Here is a 21435-nt window from a genome sequence, read left to right on the forward strand (position 1 = left end):
GTGGAGTTTGCTGAATAATGGTCTAATAGAGCTAATTAATGTGTGCTTCTAGCTGTACTAATAGGTTGTGAGTTCTTATTGCTTGACACGTGGATTTTCAGCATAAAGGCAGGACTGATGAGCAATTAGTTAGTGCTGTTGGTCGTCGCCCCCACCCCTTTGCTTGCACTACAGGCATTGCTGACCTCTTGTTCATGGGCAGAGGTGAGCTATACAGGCAGAAGCAGGGTGTTTTATAGGCCAATAGCATACCTGAACTGTAAGGTTAGCCGGAAGATTGGGGTACAGGAGAGAAGTTGGGAGTATTGGGTTGTATGTCAAGGAGTCTGGAGTTGTATCACTGGTAACTGCAATGTGGGAGTGTGTGTATATATATTAAGTAGGTTGTCTTAGGGGGAGGATCCTGTCAACAACCTGATATGTAAGTTGTAGTATGACATGCACAGCCGTAAAGTTTCACCTGGTGCTACATGGTTCCATTCACTCAGTAAGTGACTGGTCCCTAATGTGGAGTGGATACTGGAGCAAACCATAGGTTTTTAGAGTAAAACTGCTGCAGCTACACTACATGAACTCATGGGGGTAAATGTATCATACTCCGATTTGTACAAGTCGCCGGAAATCGGCGAGTTGACAGCTAAAATTTAAAGCGGCGCTGCATTGTAAAGGGAAGTTTCCCTTTACAAGGCCGTGCCGTTTTAAATTTTAGCTGTCAACTCGCCGATTTCCGGCGACTTGTACAAATCGGAGTATGATACATTTACCCCATGGTGTTTTCAATAGCTGACAACACTTGCTATTTCATTCATCCCCATAACATGTGATTTGGAACTGCCCCTGCAGCCAAGAAAATACCAACTCAAGACTGTCGAGAGTTCCACTTACCTCCTAACATGGAGAGAACACTGAGAGAGGAGCACATAGGCAAAAAAGGGCTATTTTGGTATTGGATTATGTGTGGTGTGCTGAGTTTATATGTGGTTGGCGTGGACTCTGGTGGACATGGTGCTACATATTTCGAATCTTGAACCTGTTATTCTTGATGTGGTTCGTTATGGTGGTCAGTGGCCTGTATGTGGTGAGTATAGGTCTGTTCTCTGTCCTGAATATTTTAATTGAACTACAGCACTGTTTACTATTTTGCCATACTATACACAGTGATATACTCTCTCATGTATGACCCAAAAAAGTGTCACTCTACACCTATGAGTTTGCTCAGAACAAGCTAGAAAAAAGTACACAGTAGACTGTGAACTATCTCCATTACATGTTATTTTTTACAAATTTTCAAGTGCCGTGGTTACTTGACTTCCGAAGTTTGGCATGAAAAAAAAAATGCATACAAAATTTTTGGGCTGGTCTTCAAATCTCATTTCTTGTTTTGACTATGTCCTTCAGGAGAGGCCGACGGCGCAAGGATGATAAAAGTCCAAGACTTCCAAAGAGGCGGTGAGTAGGTACTTGTTTATCAAAGTTGACTCTGAATTTGCATACTGTTTATTATTTTGAAAATTCCTTATTTTCTAAAGAATTGTTTGTGGATTTTTTGTGGGATGGTTGTGTGTAAAACAAGGATATCCCCATGTATGTAACATGTTGAGTTAAACAATATTGCTCTGTAGTCATGTCATTTCTCATAACAATGTGGTCAGTGGTTGGCCATCGTATGGTATTATTTACGGTATACAACATGCTCTTGTTCTCACTTTGTGCCTACTCACCTTCAATGGAGAAGTCCAATAAACAGTTATGTAAAAATACTATTTGACAGTATAAATTGTCTTTGACTGAATTTAGTGAGTAAAGTAAATATTGCCCTCTCCACAGTGACATTGTGCCAAGGGAGTCTCCTTGGCCCAAGCTTTGGAATCGCAATGTTTGTGGATGGCTCACTCCCATCACTTAGGCTGGTGGACGGTAGGGGATAGCCTTTTGGTTTTTACTGGTTAAAACAGCATCGGTTTTAAGAAGTTGGGAATTGTTACAGTATGGGAAATCTGTAACCAATCTCCACAAATTTAGTTTACATAAAATAAACGGTAAAGCCTAAAAACCTGTAATAATACAAAATATTACTTCTCTGTGGTTCCGTAATTCAGATTCAGTAGGCCTGTCGCATCAGCTGAAAGTAGGAGAGTATCCCCATATGGTGGAATACATTGGGGAGCTCTCCTCGCCTTTTTTTTTTATACAGGCAGCGTATTGTTTATATACAAACAAGGCTCCCTTGGATTGAGAGTTTCAGACATCGAGGGACCCTACTGGATTGCAGGAGGACAGGTAAGTAATAGTTTTTTTGCATATTTGCAATTTATGGAGCATTACCCACAACTGATGATAGGTCGGCTTTAACTATATTGATGACTAAAGTTATTAGTATAATGCAACCCACCCACTGTTACTACTTGAACAGTACTTATGTAGATAATCTTACCTGAGTATTAGGAAATGCATTACCAGTTTAGTGATTTGATAGCTAATTAATTGTGTATTATCTAAACAGTAAATAATCACAAATTAAAGACAAAAAAGGTGAATTGTTTAAAAAAACAAAAAAAAAAAACCTTGAAAAAAGTAGTCTCTGAAAGTTCATGTAGTTTTTTTGAAATTTCTCTGATAAAGGTCTTTTGTTGTTGATGTATTTGTAAATACTGGTTTTCAAACATAGTGGCAGAAAATAATTCTAATTCTCCATGCCAAGTGGTTTGACAACTACTTTAAGCAGCTGATAAAGAAGGGTAAATGCTGAAAAAGTTTGGGAAAAAGCAAAAATATCTCCACGACAATAATATTCAGAAATTTGATGATATACAGTCATGGCCAAAAGTTTTCAGAATGACAAGTATTGGTTTTCACAAAGTTTGCTGCTTCAGTGTTTTTAGATCTTTTTGTCAATGTTGCTATGGTATACTGAAATAAAATTACAAGCATTTCATAAGTTTCAAAGGCTTTTATTGACAATTACATTAAGTTTATGCAAAGAATCAATATTTGCAATGTTGACCCTTCTTTTGAAGACCTCTGTAATTCACCCTGGCATGCTGTCAATCAGCTTCTGGGCCACATACTGACTGATGGTCGCCCATTCTTGCCTAATCAATGCTTGGAGTATGTCAGAATTTGTGGGTTTTTGTTTGTCCAACCGCCTCTTGAGGATTGACCACAAGTTCTCAATGGGATTAAGGTCTTGGGAGCTTCCTGGTCATGGAATTTCGATGTTTTGATCCCTGAGCCACTTGGTTATCACTTTTGCCTTATGGCAAGGTGTTCCATCATGCTGGAAAAGGCATTGTTCGTCACCAAACTGTTCTTGGATGGTTGGGAGAAGTTGCTCTTGGAGGATGTTTTGCTACCATTCTTTATTTATTGCTGTGTTCTTAGGCAAAATTGTGAGTGAGGCTACTCCCTTGGCTGAGAAGCAACACCACACATGAATGGTCTCGGGATGCTTTACTGTTGGCATGATACAGGACTTCCTTCTCCGGAAGCATTTTTCCCGATCCCCAAACAATCTGAAAGGGGATTCATCAGAGAAAATGCCTTTACCCCAGTCCACAGCAGTCCAATCCCTGTACCTTTTGCAGAATATCAGTCTGTCCCTGATGTTTTTCCTGGAAAGTCTTTGCCTCACTGTGCGTGCAGATGCACTCACACCTGCCTGCTGCCATTCCTAGCAAGCTCTGCACTGGTGGTGCCCCAATCCCGCAGCTGAATCAACTTTAGGAGATGGTCCTGGCGCTTGCTGGATGTTCTTGGGTGCCCTGAAGCCTTCTTCACAACTATTGAACCTCTCTCCTTGAAGTTCTTGATGATCTGATAAATGGTTGATTTAGGTGCAATCTTACTAGCAGCAATATCCTTGCCTGTGAAGCCCTTTTTGTGCAAAGCAATGATGAATGCATGGGTTTCCTTGCAGGTAACCATGGTTAACAGAGGAAGAACAATGATTTCAAGCACCAGCCTCCTTTTAAAGCAGGCCTGTCCAACCTGCGGCCCTCCAGATGTTGTGAAACTACAAGTCCCAGCATGCCCTTCCAGCTATCAACAGGTTGTCTACTGGCAAAGCATGCTGGGGCTTGTAGTTTCAGAACACCTGGAGGGCCGCAGGTTGGACAGGCCTGTTTTCAAGCTTCCAGTCTGTAATTCAAACTCAGTCAGCATGACAGAGTGATCTTCAGCCTTGTCCTCGTACCTGTGTTAACAAGAGAATCACTGACTTGATGTCAGCTGGTCCTTTTGTGGCAGGGCTGAAATGAAGTGGAAATTTTGTTTTTGGGATACAGTTTATTGTCATGGCAAAAAGGGACTTTGAAATTAATTGCAATTCATCTGATCTCTCATGACATTCTGGAGTATATGCCAATTGTCATTCTAAAAACTGAGGCAGCAGACTTTGTGAAAAATATATGTGTCATTCTCAAAACTTTTGCATATGACTGTATATCACAATTACTACCCATTTAGTAACAGATACCAAGAAACACAATCTATATATGTGAAGTTTTCAATGAAAACTGAGGTTTAATCCACAAAAGTGTCAAGCAGCGTGTGCCAATGTTTTGGCCAGCTACTGTCCAACTTCACTCCACTGCCCTGAAAATAGTCACTAGCTGGCTGAACACTGGCATACATTCCTTGATACTTTTGTGGCTTAAACCTCACTTTTAATTGACTTGAAATATATTTAGTTTTTTAGTGTTTTTCTTTTTTTTCTTTATTTTTATTATACTATCTATAATTGGGACATCGTTCAAAACAAACTTTGTATAAAAAGTAAAGTTCTAAAACACACATTGCCTGATTCATTAAGGAAAGTAAATGCCGATATGTGCCGTACATTGTGGGGGGGTTTTCACTCTGTGCATTTCTTCAGATCTGCCTGTAGTTGAAAACGGATATGCATATACCCAAATTACATGCGTTTTTTTTTAAAAAAAAAAATACACAATACTTCGTTTTACGGACCTTAATAAATCAGGCCCACAGTGTGCTTGGTATTATACATTTTGAGCTATGTATATATCTTAAAAGTTGTTTTATCCCATATTTATTGGATATGTATATGGCACACTTTGTTAGAAAGTCAAACTGTCTATCACAGGAAATTGCAACTGTGCAACCAGGCCAACTTTTCCACACAGTTGAAAATTTGTCCTGCTTTAAGTCTGCCATACTTCTCAGGAAAAATGTGAATAATTCACCCATCCAGGGCCAACATTCCAGCCGTTGCTCAAAATTTCAGGAATGGTAAGAGTAACAATTTCCTGTCTCCCTGGGCAAACTATGTAAGTGAGGATGAAATTGCAGAAATGAGGCTCAACTGATCTTGATCCATATCCAACAAGTATATCCATAGAGTCCACTAACTCAAACTCTGACTGCAGCAATCCACACTGTAACACATTGCTGATTCAAAGCATAGGGGTATTCTGTGGGTCATTGAATGAAACCCTTGCTAAAGGCACATTGATGGCTTTTTTTAAGTAACACAAGAAAGTGAGGATAGCAAACCAATTAGAAACCAGACTTTTAATCAACTGTATGATCATTTCCAGTCATAATTCAGGAGAAGTCTTCATATTGAAACAATACCTAATACGCTTGCTGAACAACCTGTTAGCGGTAAGATGAGGGTGAGTGTTCTTCCCTAGAATTTATGATGGTTTCTGCATCTGTGGAATATTAAGTGTGTCTAAAGGAGCTCTGTGTTGTGGATCACCTAATGTGCTCTAGTTATTTCAATAATGATTAACTGAAAGGGGAAAGAGAGGATCTTCAAGAATCCTCCCTTTTGCAACAGTCCATCAGATGTTGTACCAGAAAGCTTGGTATTATCTCCAGTGTTGTTAACCATATATATGGTGCCACTTGGTGAAATGGGTCTCCGGATACTATTTTTATACTGCTGACACTCTACTATAAGCCAGACATCTGTGATGTAACATAAATTAAAAATGGCTTTCTAGCGGAACTACAATAGTGGATAAAAGTCAGGTGGCTAAACTGAAAGCTGAGAAAATAGGTTCTTGTGGCTGGTGATGGACGTGTGGCAAAATATGGCATATATACCTACTGAGCCATTTTGTCTTTGTTCTTTTCTGCCTAACTGAAACCATGTGTGTTTCCTGGGCATGGCATTTAGTGAATATATATTACTAGGACAATAGTTATCAGCAGTTGTGAAATATTCATTATCACTCCTAAGTAGCTGAGGAAGAATTAAGCAGCACATCCCTCCAGAGGATCTTCCAGCACCAACCTTTGTGTTGTATGCTTTTAGATAGATTACTACAATACCCTTTTTCTCAGGAATACTTGATAAGGACGGTGCATACTATTAAATAACCAGTTTCATCATATGGTGAGATTACAAATTCTTAACACTCTACACTAGCTGCCAACAAATATTAGAATCTATTTTAAGCTTGACTTTAAGAACATCTGAGATACTGGCAAAAACACTCATTTCTGGGATATAGGAAAACTGTCCCAAAATACAGCTGAAATTGTTTTTTACTTATTATGGTCATTATGTTTTGAATACAGAGTTTTGAGTTCTAAAATAATTATTAATAAAAATTTGGCAAATCAATAAACATAGTAGAGCTCTTTATTCTCAAATGCTACTAAACAATGTACATTTAGGATGGCAGTATACCAAGGATTTGCATACAGTTATATGCTGTTGCCACATGACGACAATGTTGCATTGCACAAAACAGATTGCCCTTGATTAAAGTCTCATATCGGTTGTGCTATGTATGCTTGCCTATTGGACAAAGCTGTAACTTGGTTCACGTAGACCTTTTTTAACAGGTCTTCTGACCTTTCCAATGGAATACTGTCATGTAGTCTCACTGAGTTACAGTGGCATAGGTTATCCATTTAGCATTACAATTGGTAGGTTTAGTAGTGTAACCAAAACTAAGTAAGTGGTTGTAAAGAGGAAATAGCCCCATGCTTTTCATAACTGAGTGTTGATGCTTTAAACCTATGGGTTTAGTACTTAAAAAAAAACCCCAAAAAAAAAAAACCCCCTTGATTAGGTGATCCTTATTTCTTGGAACTGAGAGGCAGAATAATTCATTGAAGCTTAACTGTGAGTCTTCCTTGTAGCTCTAGACACTCTAGAAGTTGTACTCTATTAAGTGTACTTTTTTTTTGTTTCACCTTAAACCAATATGACAAGTTCAGTATCTGCACACACATTTTTTTTTTTCCTTCTTCACTTCCTACCATTTTCTCCACTTCCTCCCTTCCTATTGCCCTCCCTTCCTCTCTCATTTTTTTTCACTTCTTCCAACAGCTATATTATCTTAAATCCATCTTGTTGCTCAAACACCTCTGTTACAGGCCAGTCTTTTACATCGGTGAGTATCTTTTGTTGAACATTCTCCTACTGGCAGTGTGTTCCAGGTAAACCCTTCACTTACAGCCAATGAATTTCCAGTGACACAGTGATTTAATTATGTTAAACCTTCACTGTCTGTACAGATGTATTCCTCAGTTCATCATTCCCTTTCCTGCCCACTTTAAATGTATGGGGCCTGATTCATGTTTGTGTGTACTTCCATTTGCATAGCATATCTTGTTTCAAATGGCACAGTGAATGCCCGGAAACAGACCTTACACCAATGAATGCAATTTCAGGCAATTATGACTGCCTATGACTTGAGAGGCATAATAGGGGAGGGAAGAGGCAGATTAATGTAGTGTTTCTGGTTTCACCCGGATCCTTCGAGGCATTACAGGGCAGATGTAAATTCCAATTGATAGTAATGACTGCCATGGCATCAGTTTTTTTTAATTAAAAAGTTCACGTATGTGTGCCAGTAGCTATCACAGAACAACTGTACTCAAATAAGATATACTATGAAAATGCATTGTATGTACGATACGCATTTAAATCTATATTTAAGAAATACTTTCGGACTTGAATCAAGTCCAAGACTTGCCTCCAGGACCCTTCAAAATCTAAAAAATTATGCCTATTCTCTTTTAAGTATTAAGACTCTCAGTTTTATTGTAATTTTGTTGGCTGCCATGCGTGCATACTGGTAACTCTTGAAGTAAATGTCAATCTTTCTGCAGCCTCCAAAACTGACTGGGTTATTGAAAAAAGATATCCAGATCAGATTTTTCTGTGTTTTAAATCTATTACTGCTATACTGAACAAAAATAGAGCTGATCTGATGTGTGCCTGCTTAAGAAAAATATTCTAGCACATATTCCTGTATCCAATGAACTTGCTCAGATCTGGTACAAAACTCCTTGAGTAGATCCTTCTGTCATGCATATTAAGGTAGACAGCTTCTTCAGCTAAAGATATAGTCCCATTCCAAGATGCCATGGGCAAACCTATTAAAATTTCTCTTTGCAAAGCACTCTTCAAGTTTTCTGTGATCCTCAGACCACCCACAGCAGCAGTAACACTTTGCAGTTGTTCAGAATTTCGGATGATACACTTTTTAAAAACTTCACGGTTTCCAATCATCTCAGACAATCAACTTCCTAGGGAGCCTATTCAACTTTGAGGGACTGTTTCTGCAACCGAGGAAAGTATTCAATCTCGCATCTTCCGCTCTTCATTTCATGGTTCAATCCAAGGTCTCCGCCAACCATAGCTTCCATTTTGTGGGTTTGATGATGTCTGCTCTAGAAACCATTACTTTCTCACATGAGATTTCTGCAGTCTGTTACCACACCACTGGAACAAAAATTACCTGTCTCAAATCTTTCCTCTATAAGACAACACACATTCTGAACAGTACTATTGAACTCAATCATAACATCTGTAAATCGGATATCCTGGTTTCCACATTTCTGGACTGTTATGCTAAGCTTGGGAGCAGTATGCACTACCTGACCTGTAAATGACACTGGTCTCAACAAGAATCAAATTGGGTTCTACCATAAATATACTTCAAAGAGTAACAAGAACCAACAATTTTTATTGTGCATTTGGTCTCCTGTATCGATTTCTTTGGTGTGTCTTTTTCCACCAATTGCTCTCCAACCACATGTGATCAAGAAGTATAGAGTCACTCACTACAGCATTGACTAGGCCATGGTATTTGGTGGACTCGCTGATGTGTTGACACGGTCCAAAGGCATTCCTTTTTTGACAGGACTATTATTATTATCCTTTATAAAGCACCAACATATTGCATAATGCTGTATATTGCATACTATGACATGAAATAAAAGGTAAAGATGGCCATGCCCAAACTCGATTACAATCTAAGATGTGTGTGAAACAATTGATACATAAAGTATTGGAATAAGAATTCTAGCTGTTGGTGTGAAAAGTGTGTATGACTATTGTAATACAGAAGGACCATCAGCCACTAATATTAAAGTAGCCATTGGTGAATAACCTTTTTGTGCGCATACTGGTGGTGTGGTAAATTTGGAATGAGGAGAGACAGTGGGAGGTGGAAACATGAAATTGAAAATTGTAGCGGCAGCTGCTAGCACCAAGCAGGCCATGGAGATCACCAAAGGAAGAGCTTGGCTGCCCATCATTGATCATTTTGTTGGCTTGCCCAGAAAAGGTTGTCTTGTGTGAATTTGGGTCCCTTGCAATTTAACTCTAGGGCTTGTGGTTGGGCTTGTATAAACCAGTGGGGAGCAGAATACTGCCAACACTGTAAAACTCAGGCAGTATTCTAAATCACCAGTCCACTGGCTGTGCCTATTTACGGATCCACTCTTTCCCCAACTTTGACTCCCAAATAAACTCTCAAACAAAGTATAGTCTCGATTGAGCACACAATCAAGTATCTAACCACAGCTGGTACTAGGTGACAGCAGATGTGTAAGATGCCCTGAGATATCAAAATTACACTACATGACCAAAAGTATGTGGACAACTGAACATTGCATTTATATGTGCCTGTTGAACATTTAATTCCAAAACCATATGCATTAATATTAACTTGGTTTACCCCTTTTCTGCCATAACAGCCTCAACATTTCGGAAGGTTTTCAACTAGAATTTAGAACATGACAACAGGAATTCACATCCATTTACTACATGAGCACTAGTGAGGTTGGGCACTGATGTTTGGTCGATAAAGTCTGGCCCACTGTTTTACAGATGTGATATTTCACTAAGAATAGTAACTTGAGTGTGAGCCATTTAAGTAGAACTTCATTTAAGGTTTCAAATGAATCTTTTAAGCTTTTTATTTTTAACGGACACAGTTGAAATTATACAATTATAAAATTAAAAAAAGGCACAGTACAATGTCCACGTTTTCCTCCAAAGATATAAAATGGATCCATAGAAGTGGGGAAGAAGAGAATGGAAAAGGGGTGAGGTGAAGGGGAAAAGAGGAATCCCAAATACCGCAGCTCTGAAGGACCAATAGAAAAAGAGACCAAGAATATTTATGTAGTGGCAGGTGTCCCCCTGATGTAAATTTCAGCATTGGCTTAAGTAAACAAAGCAGTGTAGAAGTGGTTGGAGCAACTCTTGGAAGGTTTGCAGTCAGGGTGACCTAGGCCTGAGATGGTGACATTGGTGGAACACGTCAGAGAGGAGCCTGAATATCTAGGGGACGTGCCTCTGAATGCTGGTCTTATCAAAGCTAGAATTTTGTCTTTGGTGGTCTCCGTTCACCAAACAATATGACTGAAGGCTTAGGAGGTATATTCTGAGACTAAGAAAACTGGCATCATTTGGTCTTGTCTTGTTTTATCCTGGATGAAATAATGGCAAGTGACAGATGGAAAGAGTTCCTTTCTGTAGGTAAATTTTTCAAAAGTGCAGGCTACTCAATTTTGTTCTGTTTGTGCTACCAGTAAGAGAAGGAATCAGGTGATGAAAAGTAGAGGACAGCATAGAGGGAAAACTGTCCTGGTCCACTAAGAAGCCGATGGCCAAGCTTTCAGGTAATTGTTCAGGATGACAGAGCAATCAGCCCACCCAGCAGTGACTTCTGCTTTTCTACTGGGGTCAGTGGTTTAGTTCCACTTCAGATTCCTTGTTGAGGGGAACTATAGATCAGGGATATATCACTGATCATCCTAAGGTCCCACCCAGATGTTTTTCTTCACTTTGGACTGCAAAAATGCAAGGTTCTGCGAGAAGCTATTAATTTGTTATCACCAGTGTAATCACCAGTGCCAGCAGATCAGAGGAGGTGGGGTTTTATTCAAAAAACACTGTTCCCTTTGACCCATTTTGTCAACATTTATGTTCTTGTGGACAGTTTCAAGATGTGAATCTAGAATGAGACGAGTTCATGGTTTCCATGGACGTATTAGACACTTACTTGCCCCCCTGCACTGGAACGACCTCCCTCGCTCCATCGTCTCTATCCCAACCTGTGCTTCTTCAAACGCGCACTTAAAACCCACCTGTTTCTTAAAGCCTACCAACCATCCACCTAACCCCTCATCCACTCTTCTCGTTATCCCTCTCTTCTCTCCCCCTGCTTCACTGGCTTCCTTTTGTGCCTGTTTTTGTTTCGCCCTACCTTATGATGTAAGCTCTTATGAGCAGGGCCTCCCCTCCTGTCTCCATACCGGTTCTTCTGCTCTGTCTTTACTCCATATGTCTCCCTGGAGTTCCTGAAGCATTGGTACTTTGTCACCCTGTTTTGTACTACTGTTTGTACTATGTACGGCGCTGCGGAAACCTTGTGGCGCCCAACAAATAAATGATGGTAATACTAATAATACTTGCATGTTCCAATCTGGCAGGATCACCAATGTCTTCTCCAGTTTGCGGTGTGTTTCCAAAATTTCCAGTTTCGGGCTGTCCCCTTTGGGGTGACAAGGTGTTCACAAATATAATTGCTTCGCATCTGAGGCCCAGGGGTGGTTATTATCCATTACTTGGACAGTATTTTGATCAAGGCAGAGTCCTCAACTTTTCTTCAGGCTCATTACAGGGACACAGCACAGATGCTGGAGTCCCACGGTTGAATTATCAGGCCTGGTCTGTGCTCAGAGGCTAGTATTTCTGGGTCTACTGTTAGACACTCAACAGTGGAGGGTGATTCTTCCAGGAGACAAGATAGACTCATTACAGAAGCTGTTAGCTCACAGATGTCTGTTCTTTTCTGCTTGAAAATCCTTTGATAGATGGTCTCAACATTCAAAGTAATGCAGTTTGCACGGTTCTATTCAAGGGTGTTGCACATCAAACTCATCTCAAAATGGGACAAGTCACACTCATGTAACCAGACCCAGACAACTATTCTGTTTCCAAGAGTGCGTTGATCGCTCCTGGGGGTTGGGCATCTCAAAGGGGGTTGCTCATTTAACATTTAGGGGGGAATTCAATTCCCCCCGAAAGTACCGCCGGGTTAAAACTATTACTGTTATTACTAGGGATGTGCACCGGCGACTTTTGAGGTCTCGTGTTTTGTGTTTTGGATCCGGATTTTCGTTATTTTTGGGGTTCGGATTTGTCTCGCAAAACACTTGACGAAAGGTCTCGGTTCGGATTTAAGGTTTTGGATTCGGATTTTTTTTGAAAAAAACATAAAAAGTTTAAAAATCAAGTTTTTGGGCTTATTTTCACTCCTAGGCTATTATTAACCTCAATAACATTCAATAACAAGCATTTCCACTAATTTACAGTGTATTCTGAACACCTCACAATATAGTTATTAGTCCAAAACGTTGCAACAAGGTATCTTTCTGGACTGCGTAGAGGAGTGGGTCACCACAATATATATTAAAAACCCTGAACTTTTATGATTCGCACCAATAAATGTACCTGGACTGCGTAGAGGAGTGGGTCACCACAATATATATAATAAGAAAACCATCAACTTGTTTGATTCGCACCAATAAATGTACCTGGACTGCGTAGAGGAGTGGGTCACCACACTATATTAAAAACCCTGAACTTTTATGAATCGCACCAATAAATGTACCTGGACTGCCTAGAGGAGTGGGCACTGGGCACCACAATAAAATATATAAAAAACCTTCAACAGGTCTGCATTACACTACACATACGGCTGCTCCTCCATCCTCTCCATCATATACATGTTGGAGTTTTAGCGTGTGACAACCTCTTGTTTTTGATAATGTCAGTGCATTTTGAATATTTTTCAATTTGCCCCACACCACTGAATGTACTTTATCTATGATACGCATCTATCTATCTTGACTGCGTAGTGTGGTGGCCCCGGTACACAATTTGATACCGGGGCCACAATAAAATAAATACACCCTCCACGTGTCAGAATTCCACCAAACAAGTATCTGGACTGCGTAGTGGGGTGGCCCCGGTACCCAATTTGATACCGGGGCCACAATACCTCCTCCAAACATGGTACAGACAATTCGTCATTGAGATCCCATCAAGTATGTTAAAGACAGACAGGGTCCAAGTGTTATTGGTTGACTTTGTAAACCAAAAAACTGTCCCTGTTGCACATAGTCGTGCAATGAAGACTGACTTTTTCATTTAAAGGCACCATCTTTCAAGTGTAGTGTTTGTAAGTCTAAGTCATATTATACTTTTGGTAAAATTGGTTTATTTTGTTCCTCTTTATGGTAACTACTAATAGAATTAAAGTATTAAATAGAAGCGGCAGTTCCTCTTTATGGTAATTAGTAATAGAATTAAAGTATTAAATAGAATTAAAGTATTAAATAGAGTGGTATAGAGTTGTAGTGTGGTATAGATAGAGTGGTCCCCACAATATAATAATAAAACCCTCAACTGGTCTGAATTCCACCAAACAAGTATCTGGACTGCGTAGTGTGGTGGCCCCGGTACACAATTTGGTACCGAGGCCACAATATAATTAAAAAATTGGGCATCAACTGTCACCGTTGTTTAATATCTGATACACCTAAATATGGACTGCACAGTGGAGTGGCCCCGGTAGTAAATTTGGTGCCGGGGCCACAATACCTCCTCCAACTTCCAAGTGTAGTGTTTATAAAGACAGACAGCATCGAAGTGTTATTAGTTGACTTTCTTAACCCTAAAATTGTCCCTGTTGCAAATATTCGTGCAATGGACAGTTACTTTTTTATTGAAAGACTCAAGCTTTCAAGTGTAGTGTTTATAAAATATAAACAACAATACAGTAGTTTTAGAGCACGTCAATACCTCTTGTTTTAAATTATGACAGGGCATTTTACTTTTGGTTTAATTTCTTGAATTTTTTTAAATTTGGTTTTACTTTTTGAACATGGCAAACGACTGTTGATTGGTCATATAATGCAAAAAAAAAAGTTCCAAGATGGAATTGTCCTTGGGCCCTCACACCCACCCTTATGTTGTTAAAATAGGACATGCACACTTTAACAAACCAATCATTTCAGCGACAGGGCCTACCAAACAACTTTGGCTGAAATGATTGGTTTGTTTGGGCCCCCACACCAAAAAAGCTATTCATCTCTCCCTGTACAGACTAAACAGGCTCTACTGAGGCAAGATGTCGTCCTCATCCTCAACCTCTGATTCCTCTCCCCCTACAGTGTGTACTTCCTCCTCATCACACATTATCAATTCGTCCCCGCTGGACTCCACAACCACAGGTCCCTCTGTAGTATCTGGAGCTCAGTGCTGTACTTCATTGAGGAATTGATTATTCATTTTTATAAACATCATTTTTTCAACGTTGTGAGGAAGCAACCTCCTTCGCCGCTCACTGACCAGGTTCCCCGCTGCACTAAAAACTCTTTCCGAGTACACACTGGAGGGGGGACAACTCAGGTAAAATAGAGCCAGTTTGTACAGGGGCTTCCAAACTGCCTTTTTTTCCTGCCAGTAACAATATGGACTGTCTGACATGTCTACTTGGATGGTGTCAGCAAAGTAATCATCCACAATTTTTTCTATTGTGACAGCATCCAATGCAGCGAGAGTAGACATGTCTGCAATGGTTGGCAGGTCCTTCAGTCCGGACCAGATGTTATCAGCATCCCCGCCAGTGCCTCTTTTGGGAAAACTGAGCTTTTTCCTCGCAGCCATAGATGTGGAAGAAAATGAGGGTGGAGCTGTTGGCATGTCACGGTCCTCTTCAGAGGACAATCTCCTGACCAGCAGGTCTTTGCACCGCTGTAGACTTGTGTCCGCCGGAAACAGAGACACAACATACGCTTTAAACCGAGGATCGAGCACGGTGGCCAGAATGTATTCCTCTGACTTTAAAAGAGTGACCACCCTCGGATCCTGGCAAAGCGTACGAAGGGCTACATCCACAAGAGCTACATGCTTGGTGTAATCGCAATGGCTTACCAGCTCCTCCCTCACTTTCTCCAGCTGCTTCTGCAACAGCCTGATCAGGGGAATGACCTGACTCAAGCTGGCAGTGTCGGAACTGACTTCTCGTGTGGCAAGTTCAAATGGCTGCAGAACCTTGCACAACACGGAAATCAGTCTCCACTGCGCTTGACTGAGGCGCATCCCCACTCCTTTGCCTATGTCGTAGGTGGCTGTGTAGGCCTGAATGGCCTTTTGCTGCTCCTCCATCCTCTGCAGCATATAGAGGGTGGAGTTCCAGCGCGTCACAACCTCTTGTTTGAGGTGATGGCAGGGCAGGTTCATGCTTTTTTGATGTGCCTCTAGTCTGCGGTAGGCACTGGCTGAATGCCGAAAGTGTCCAGCAATTTTGCGGGCCACCGCAAGCATCTCCTGCACACCCCTGTCACTCTTGAGGTAATGCTGCACCACCAAATTAATGGTGTGGGCAAAACATGGGACGTGCTGGAAATTGCCCATATTTAATGCCCGCACAATGTTACTGGCATTGTCTGACACCACAAATCCCCATGAGAGTCTAAGTGGGGTAAGCCACTGGGAGATAATTTCCCTCATTTTCTCTAATATGTTGTCAGCGTTGTGCCTCTTATTAAAGCCTGTAATACACAATGTTGCCTGCCTTTGCATGAGCAGCCATTTTGTAGATGCTGCTACTGATGCAGCTGTTGCTGTTGCTGCGGAAGGGGATGCATCTACCCAGTGGGCTGTCACAGTCATATAGTCCTTCGTTTGCCCAGAACCACTTGTCCACATGTCCGTGGTTAAGTGGACAGTGGGTACAACCGCATTTTTAAGAGCACTGAGGACACTTGATCGTACTTCTCTGTACATTTTTGGTATCGCCTGCCTAGTGAAGTGGAATCTCGAGGGGATTTGGTACCGGGGACACAATACCTCCATCAACCCTCTAAATCCCACTCCACTGATGGCGGACACCGGGCGCACGTCTAACACCAACATTGCAGTTACAGCCGCAGTTATACGCTTTGCAATAGGGTGACTACTATCGTATTTTGTGGTCATGGCAAACGACTGTTGGACGGTCAATTGTTTTGTGAAAGACTTAGCGGTCTTACGACTTCCCCTCTGGGAAGATGACCGACTAACAGCAGCAACAGCAGCAGTGGCAGTAGTAGGCGTACCGCTGCAGGATTCCTCGGATGAATCCCGTATTGAGGAGGACTCAGTCTGGCTGCTGACTTGGGCTGCAGGACTGAATCTGATGGAGATTGTGGAGGAAGTTGACGAGGAGGGTGTTGCTGGTGTGTATCCAACTGGACCACGGGATTTAGGTGTCCCTGTACCGATGAGGGTCCTAGCCCCAGTTCCTGAACTAACCACTGAACTATGAAGGTTATTCAGGTGACGTATAAGGGAGGATGTTCCTAGGTGGGCAAGATCCTTACCCCTGCTTATTTGAGCTTTACATAAGCTACATATGGCCATACATTGGTTGTCTGGATTTGGATAAAAATAACTCCAGACCGAAGAGGTGCATTTTTTGGTCTTCTGACCAGGCATGACGATGGGCTTTTTCATCCCATGGACATCAGCTGTTTCCCCCCCTGGTGCCTCATTTACAATAACCACATCACCATCCTCATCATCAAGTTCCTCCACAGCGCCAGCTACATCATCAATAGCCTCCTCCCGAGCCACCTCTTCCCGTACAGTGATGGGAAGGTCAGGCTTGACAACCACCAACACCCTTGGACTCGCCTTGGGGATTTGTGATACTTTCTCTTTAGAAGGCAGAGTTGTTTGCTGTTTTGTTGCTGACAGCATAACTCTCTTCAATTTTTTGTAGGGGGGGGGAGGAGGAGGAGGGCTAAGATCCGTGGGTGAAGCTGAACCACTAGTCATGAACACGGGCCAGGGCCTAAGCCGTTCCTTGCCACTCCGTGTCGTAAATGGCATATTGGCAACTTTACGTTTCTCCTCAGATGATTTTAAGTTTCTCTTTTTGCTACTTTTTCTTAACTTGGGCTTTTTGGATTTTACATGCCCGGTACTACGAGATTGGGCATCGGGCTTGGAAGACGACGTTGATGGCATTTCATCGTCTATGTCATGACTAGTGGCAGCAGCTTCAGCATTAGGAGGAAGTGGGTCTTGATCTTTCCCTACTTTATCCTCCAAATTTTTGGTCTCCATTATATGTAGCACAAGATACTGCAGAATGTGTGAACTTGGTAATATTGCAGTACCAATGGACTTATACTGCTGGATTGGTTTTGCAAATTTGGTTATAATTATTATATATTTTTTTTTTTTTTTTAAATTTTTTATTTTTTTTTACTTTTTTTTTATTTTTAAAAAACTTGGGAATAGTGGGGAAATAACTATGCCCTTAGAAGCACAGAGCACAGGACACAGCACCACTGGACTGAACAGGACACGGCACAGGACCCAGCAGCACTACGGACCTCAGCCGGACAGAGCACAGGACACAGCACCACTGGACTGATACTGCAGAATGTGTAAACTTTGTAATATTGCAGTACCACTGGACTTTTACTGCTGAATGTGTGAACTTGGTAATATTGCAGTACCAATGGGCTTATACTGCAGGATTGGTTGTGCAAATTTTGTGGTAATTAAAAAAAAATTAAAGTAGTTTTTGGTATTGTTTTAAAAAACTTTTTTTTATTTTTTTAAACACAGGGGAATATTGGGGAAATAACTATGCCCTTAGAAGCACAGAGCACAGGACACAGCACCACTGGACTGAACAGGACACAGCACAGGACCCAGCAGCACCACTGACCTCAGAAGGACAGAGCACAGCACACAGCACCACTGGACTGATACTGCAGAACACAGCACAGCACAGCACAGAACTAAACAGCACAGCACAGAACTAAACAGCACAGCACGAGATCTACCAGGACAGAGGACCACCTAACACACCCTCCCTCTACCCTGATCAATGCCCGAGTGAAGATGGCGGCGACTAGCGGGGAATTTATAGGATCCGAGTATCGCGAGATCCGACAACGGGATTATGAGTCAGAGCCTCAGTTTCACATTTGAATTTGGCGCCAATACCCGGATCTGTCTCGGATCCGACTCGGATCTGCAACGTTCGGGTGGGCTCGGATTTCATAAATCCGAGTGCGCTCATCCCTAGTTATTACGGTAGTTTTAACCCGGCTTTCAGGGAGCTGCGAGCAAAAAGCCAGCGTTAGAACTACCGTAATAGCGGTAATTATGCGCATTATTACCGTAATAATGCGCAGGCCGCGTTGTTTTTAACAGTAACGTGGCCAATTGAATATGCCCCTTAGAATTGGACATTTATAATGATGACTGCTAGGCTTCAGGGTCTGTGCTAAATTGAAGTTCTGAATGCTCTAGTTAAGGGGCAACTTCTGTTTGGAGGGAAAACCTTAAAGGTTCAGTCAGACAATGCCACTGAAGTGGTGTACATCAACCATCCGGAGTGTCACAAGAGTTCTCTTGCAGTGAAGAAAACAAGCAGGATCAATCTCTGTGCAGAGCAAAATATTCTAGCGATATTGGCCATGTTCATTCCAGGGGTAGAAAAACTGGGAGGCACGTCCTGCATCCCAGAGGGTGGTCTTTTAATTCAGAAATCTTCCAGGAAATTGTGAAGAGTCAGCCAGATCGGCATAATGACATCCTGGTTGAACCACAAGGTTGAGCAATTCTGCTTCAAGACAAGGGACCCATAGGCGTTCTTTGTCAATGCTATGTCTGTCCTATAGGATTTCCACTGGATTTATCCTCCAGTCACAAAATTTCAAATAAGTTGAAAAAAGAAAGGGTCAGGGTGCTATTCAAGGTACCAGGCAGTGGTAGTACTTGGACATTCCCAGGATGTTGGTGGGTTTGTAATGGCATCTTCCTCAAAGGAAGAATCTGTTAACTCTGGGACTGATTTACCATCAGTGTTTAGTCCTTCTGGCTTTCTCTATGTAGCAATTGAAGCCATGATGCTTGAAAAGAAGGGGTTCTCCGACAGGGTGGTTTGGATCATGCTGGAAGCTAGAAAACCTTTTTCAGCAGAGTTATTATATGGTCTGGTAGACTTTTATAGACTTCTAGGTGTGAGAGGAGGAAGGTCCCAACTACTACTTTCCAGTTTACCCATTTTCTCCTGTTTCTGCAGGGTGGCTTGGATAACTAAGGAAAGCTAGGTTCCTTAAAGATTTAAGGTTGGTACTACCAGACGTGTAGACCTTTTTACAACAACCTCCTTTTTAACCAGTTGAATCCATGGAGGTGAAGTTTCTCACATGGAAAACAGTAATTCTGGTCATTTCCACAACTAGGAGGGTGTTGGGGCTATGTCTTGCAAATCTCCCTATATCGGATAGGGCCGTTCTCTGTACAAAACCATCTTTTTAGCCTAAAGTGGCTTCTAAGTTCTGTCTAAATCAGGATATTGGAATTCCAGCATTGGGGCTCAATTGTTCTTCAGAAGAAGAATCTCTTTACTCATTGAATATTGTTCGGGCATTGAAAGTCTATGCTAAAGGGACACTAGAGTTTAGGAAAACTGATCTTCTGGTCCTCAATGTTGTTTAGAGAAGAGGTTGGTCTGCATCAAAACAGTTGATGGCTACATTGATCACTTCTGTAATTAGGCACGCGTACATTGGGGCACGGAAACCTGTTAATTACAATGTGAAGACGCATTCTACCAGATCAGTGAGCACTTAGTGGGTGGCACAGCAGAGTGCCTTGGCTGAGCAGTGTTGGGCAGCCACGTGGTCCTCAGTACATACTTTTACAAAATTCCCTGTTCAATGTTTTTTGCATCCATGAATACCTGCTTTGGTCAGGTGCTGCACACCAACTCTGTGAGCATACCCACCTGAAGGGGCCGTTTGGGACGTCACCAACAGGATGAAAGAGGACTAGATTTTTATTCTTGGGTTAAAACTTTTTCTCTGAATCCTTTTGGGAACACTGAACGCCCACCCAGATTACACTCTAGTTTTCCTGTTAAAATGAAACTTTTTTTGGGGGGGGGTGAGGAGAGAGTTAGTGGTTTGTTTGTTTGTTTGTTTTTTCTCTTTGTTTCATTTTTTTTCTTTCGCATTCCTGTCGGACTTGGTTAGAAAAATAACTAAATTCCCTCAAGGATGGGAAAACAGAAGGAGGATCACAGACCTGTTTGAATTTATTTAAAGTGCCAAAGGCCTAATGGAGGCTCTATATCCCCATGGTCCAGTGTCCTCCAATAGATTTAGAGAAAAGGATTTAATAGAAGTATAAAAAAAATCCCGCTTAAGATCTCTAATTCTTATACCTGGTATGTGTTTGGAGGAAAATATTTTGAGACTGGTTATGTCATTAAATGAAACAGACATTAGAATATCCTTCACTATGAGGTATGATTCAACTTGGGTACTTAGAAATCACTCCAGCAGATGTTAGAGTCAGTGTCCTGGTACCTTTCAAAAACGTTGACGCGTCTTGAACTTTTGGTGTGCATTACCATGAATCTGGCTTTTATCTGGGATTTCCTACACTGGTTTTAAATGCTTGTACCTGCCTGATAACCTTTAATCGTAGTTAAGTAAACAACCTGTCTTTCTGCTTCATTTTACCTCTGGGTCTATTATTCGTTCTCTATTTCCATATTTCATGATTGTACAGTCGAACCTCCATTTAAGTGAAACTAAAACACTTCATACAAAATCAAGCAAAGTCTTCCATGTGGGGCCTTATCAACATGTGTGTGGTTTCTGCTTTTTGGGCATTATTTAATGACGTTCCCGTAACTGATTAATCAGGAGGTCCCTCTACACATTTTACGTGATTGCCTCTGAGTTTGCTGTTTTAGTATTGAAAGTTCTTGTGTTGTTTTGGGTTCTTTTCTTTATTCTTTTTTTTGTCACTTCTCACCAAATTTTTGCCACTTCCATACAGCTATCTATGCTGATTTTTTCCACTTATCATTGAGTCTTTCTCAAATGCCCATAATGTCAGCATAGTGAGAAACTCCCTTAAGCAACAACCAACAACAAAAAGTGTGGGTTGTTTGGTGTTTTTTTTGTCTTGTTTTGTCCCAAAATTCTTGGCATGTCCCTCCATGACCTTGCTGATGTAAACTAAAGGCTACTTCCTGTAGTAGGATGTCTAGAGTTCGGAGGAGTGAGAATTAAGCTCCAAACTATGGATTGTTGTGCATCTCACCAATGAAGGAACACAAAATGGTG

General features: G+C 41.4%; 1 protein-coding gene across 2 annotated transcripts in view; it reads left to right on the top strand.

The window, feature by feature from the left end:
• The window catches only part of ZFP91 (ZFP91 zinc finger protein, atypical E3 ubiquitin ligase), a 36604-nt gene that overhangs the window by 6563 nt on the left and 8606 nt on the right, over positions 1-21435 (top strand). For both annotated transcript variants that reach the window (XM_075217272.1, XM_075217273.1), the window contains exon 8: positions 1399-1449. In XM_075217272.1, coding sequence (XP_075073373.1) covers positions 1399-1449 — 51 coding nt within the window. The remainder of the gene's footprint in view (positions 1-1398; positions 1450-21435) is intronic.

The sequence above is a fragment of the Mixophyes fleayi genome, chromosome 6 (assembly GCF_038048845.1).
Source record: "Mixophyes fleayi isolate aMixFle1 chromosome 6, aMixFle1.hap1, whole genome shotgun sequence".
NCBI lineage: Eukaryota > Metazoa > Chordata > Amphibia > Anura > Limnodynastidae > Mixophyes > Mixophyes fleayi.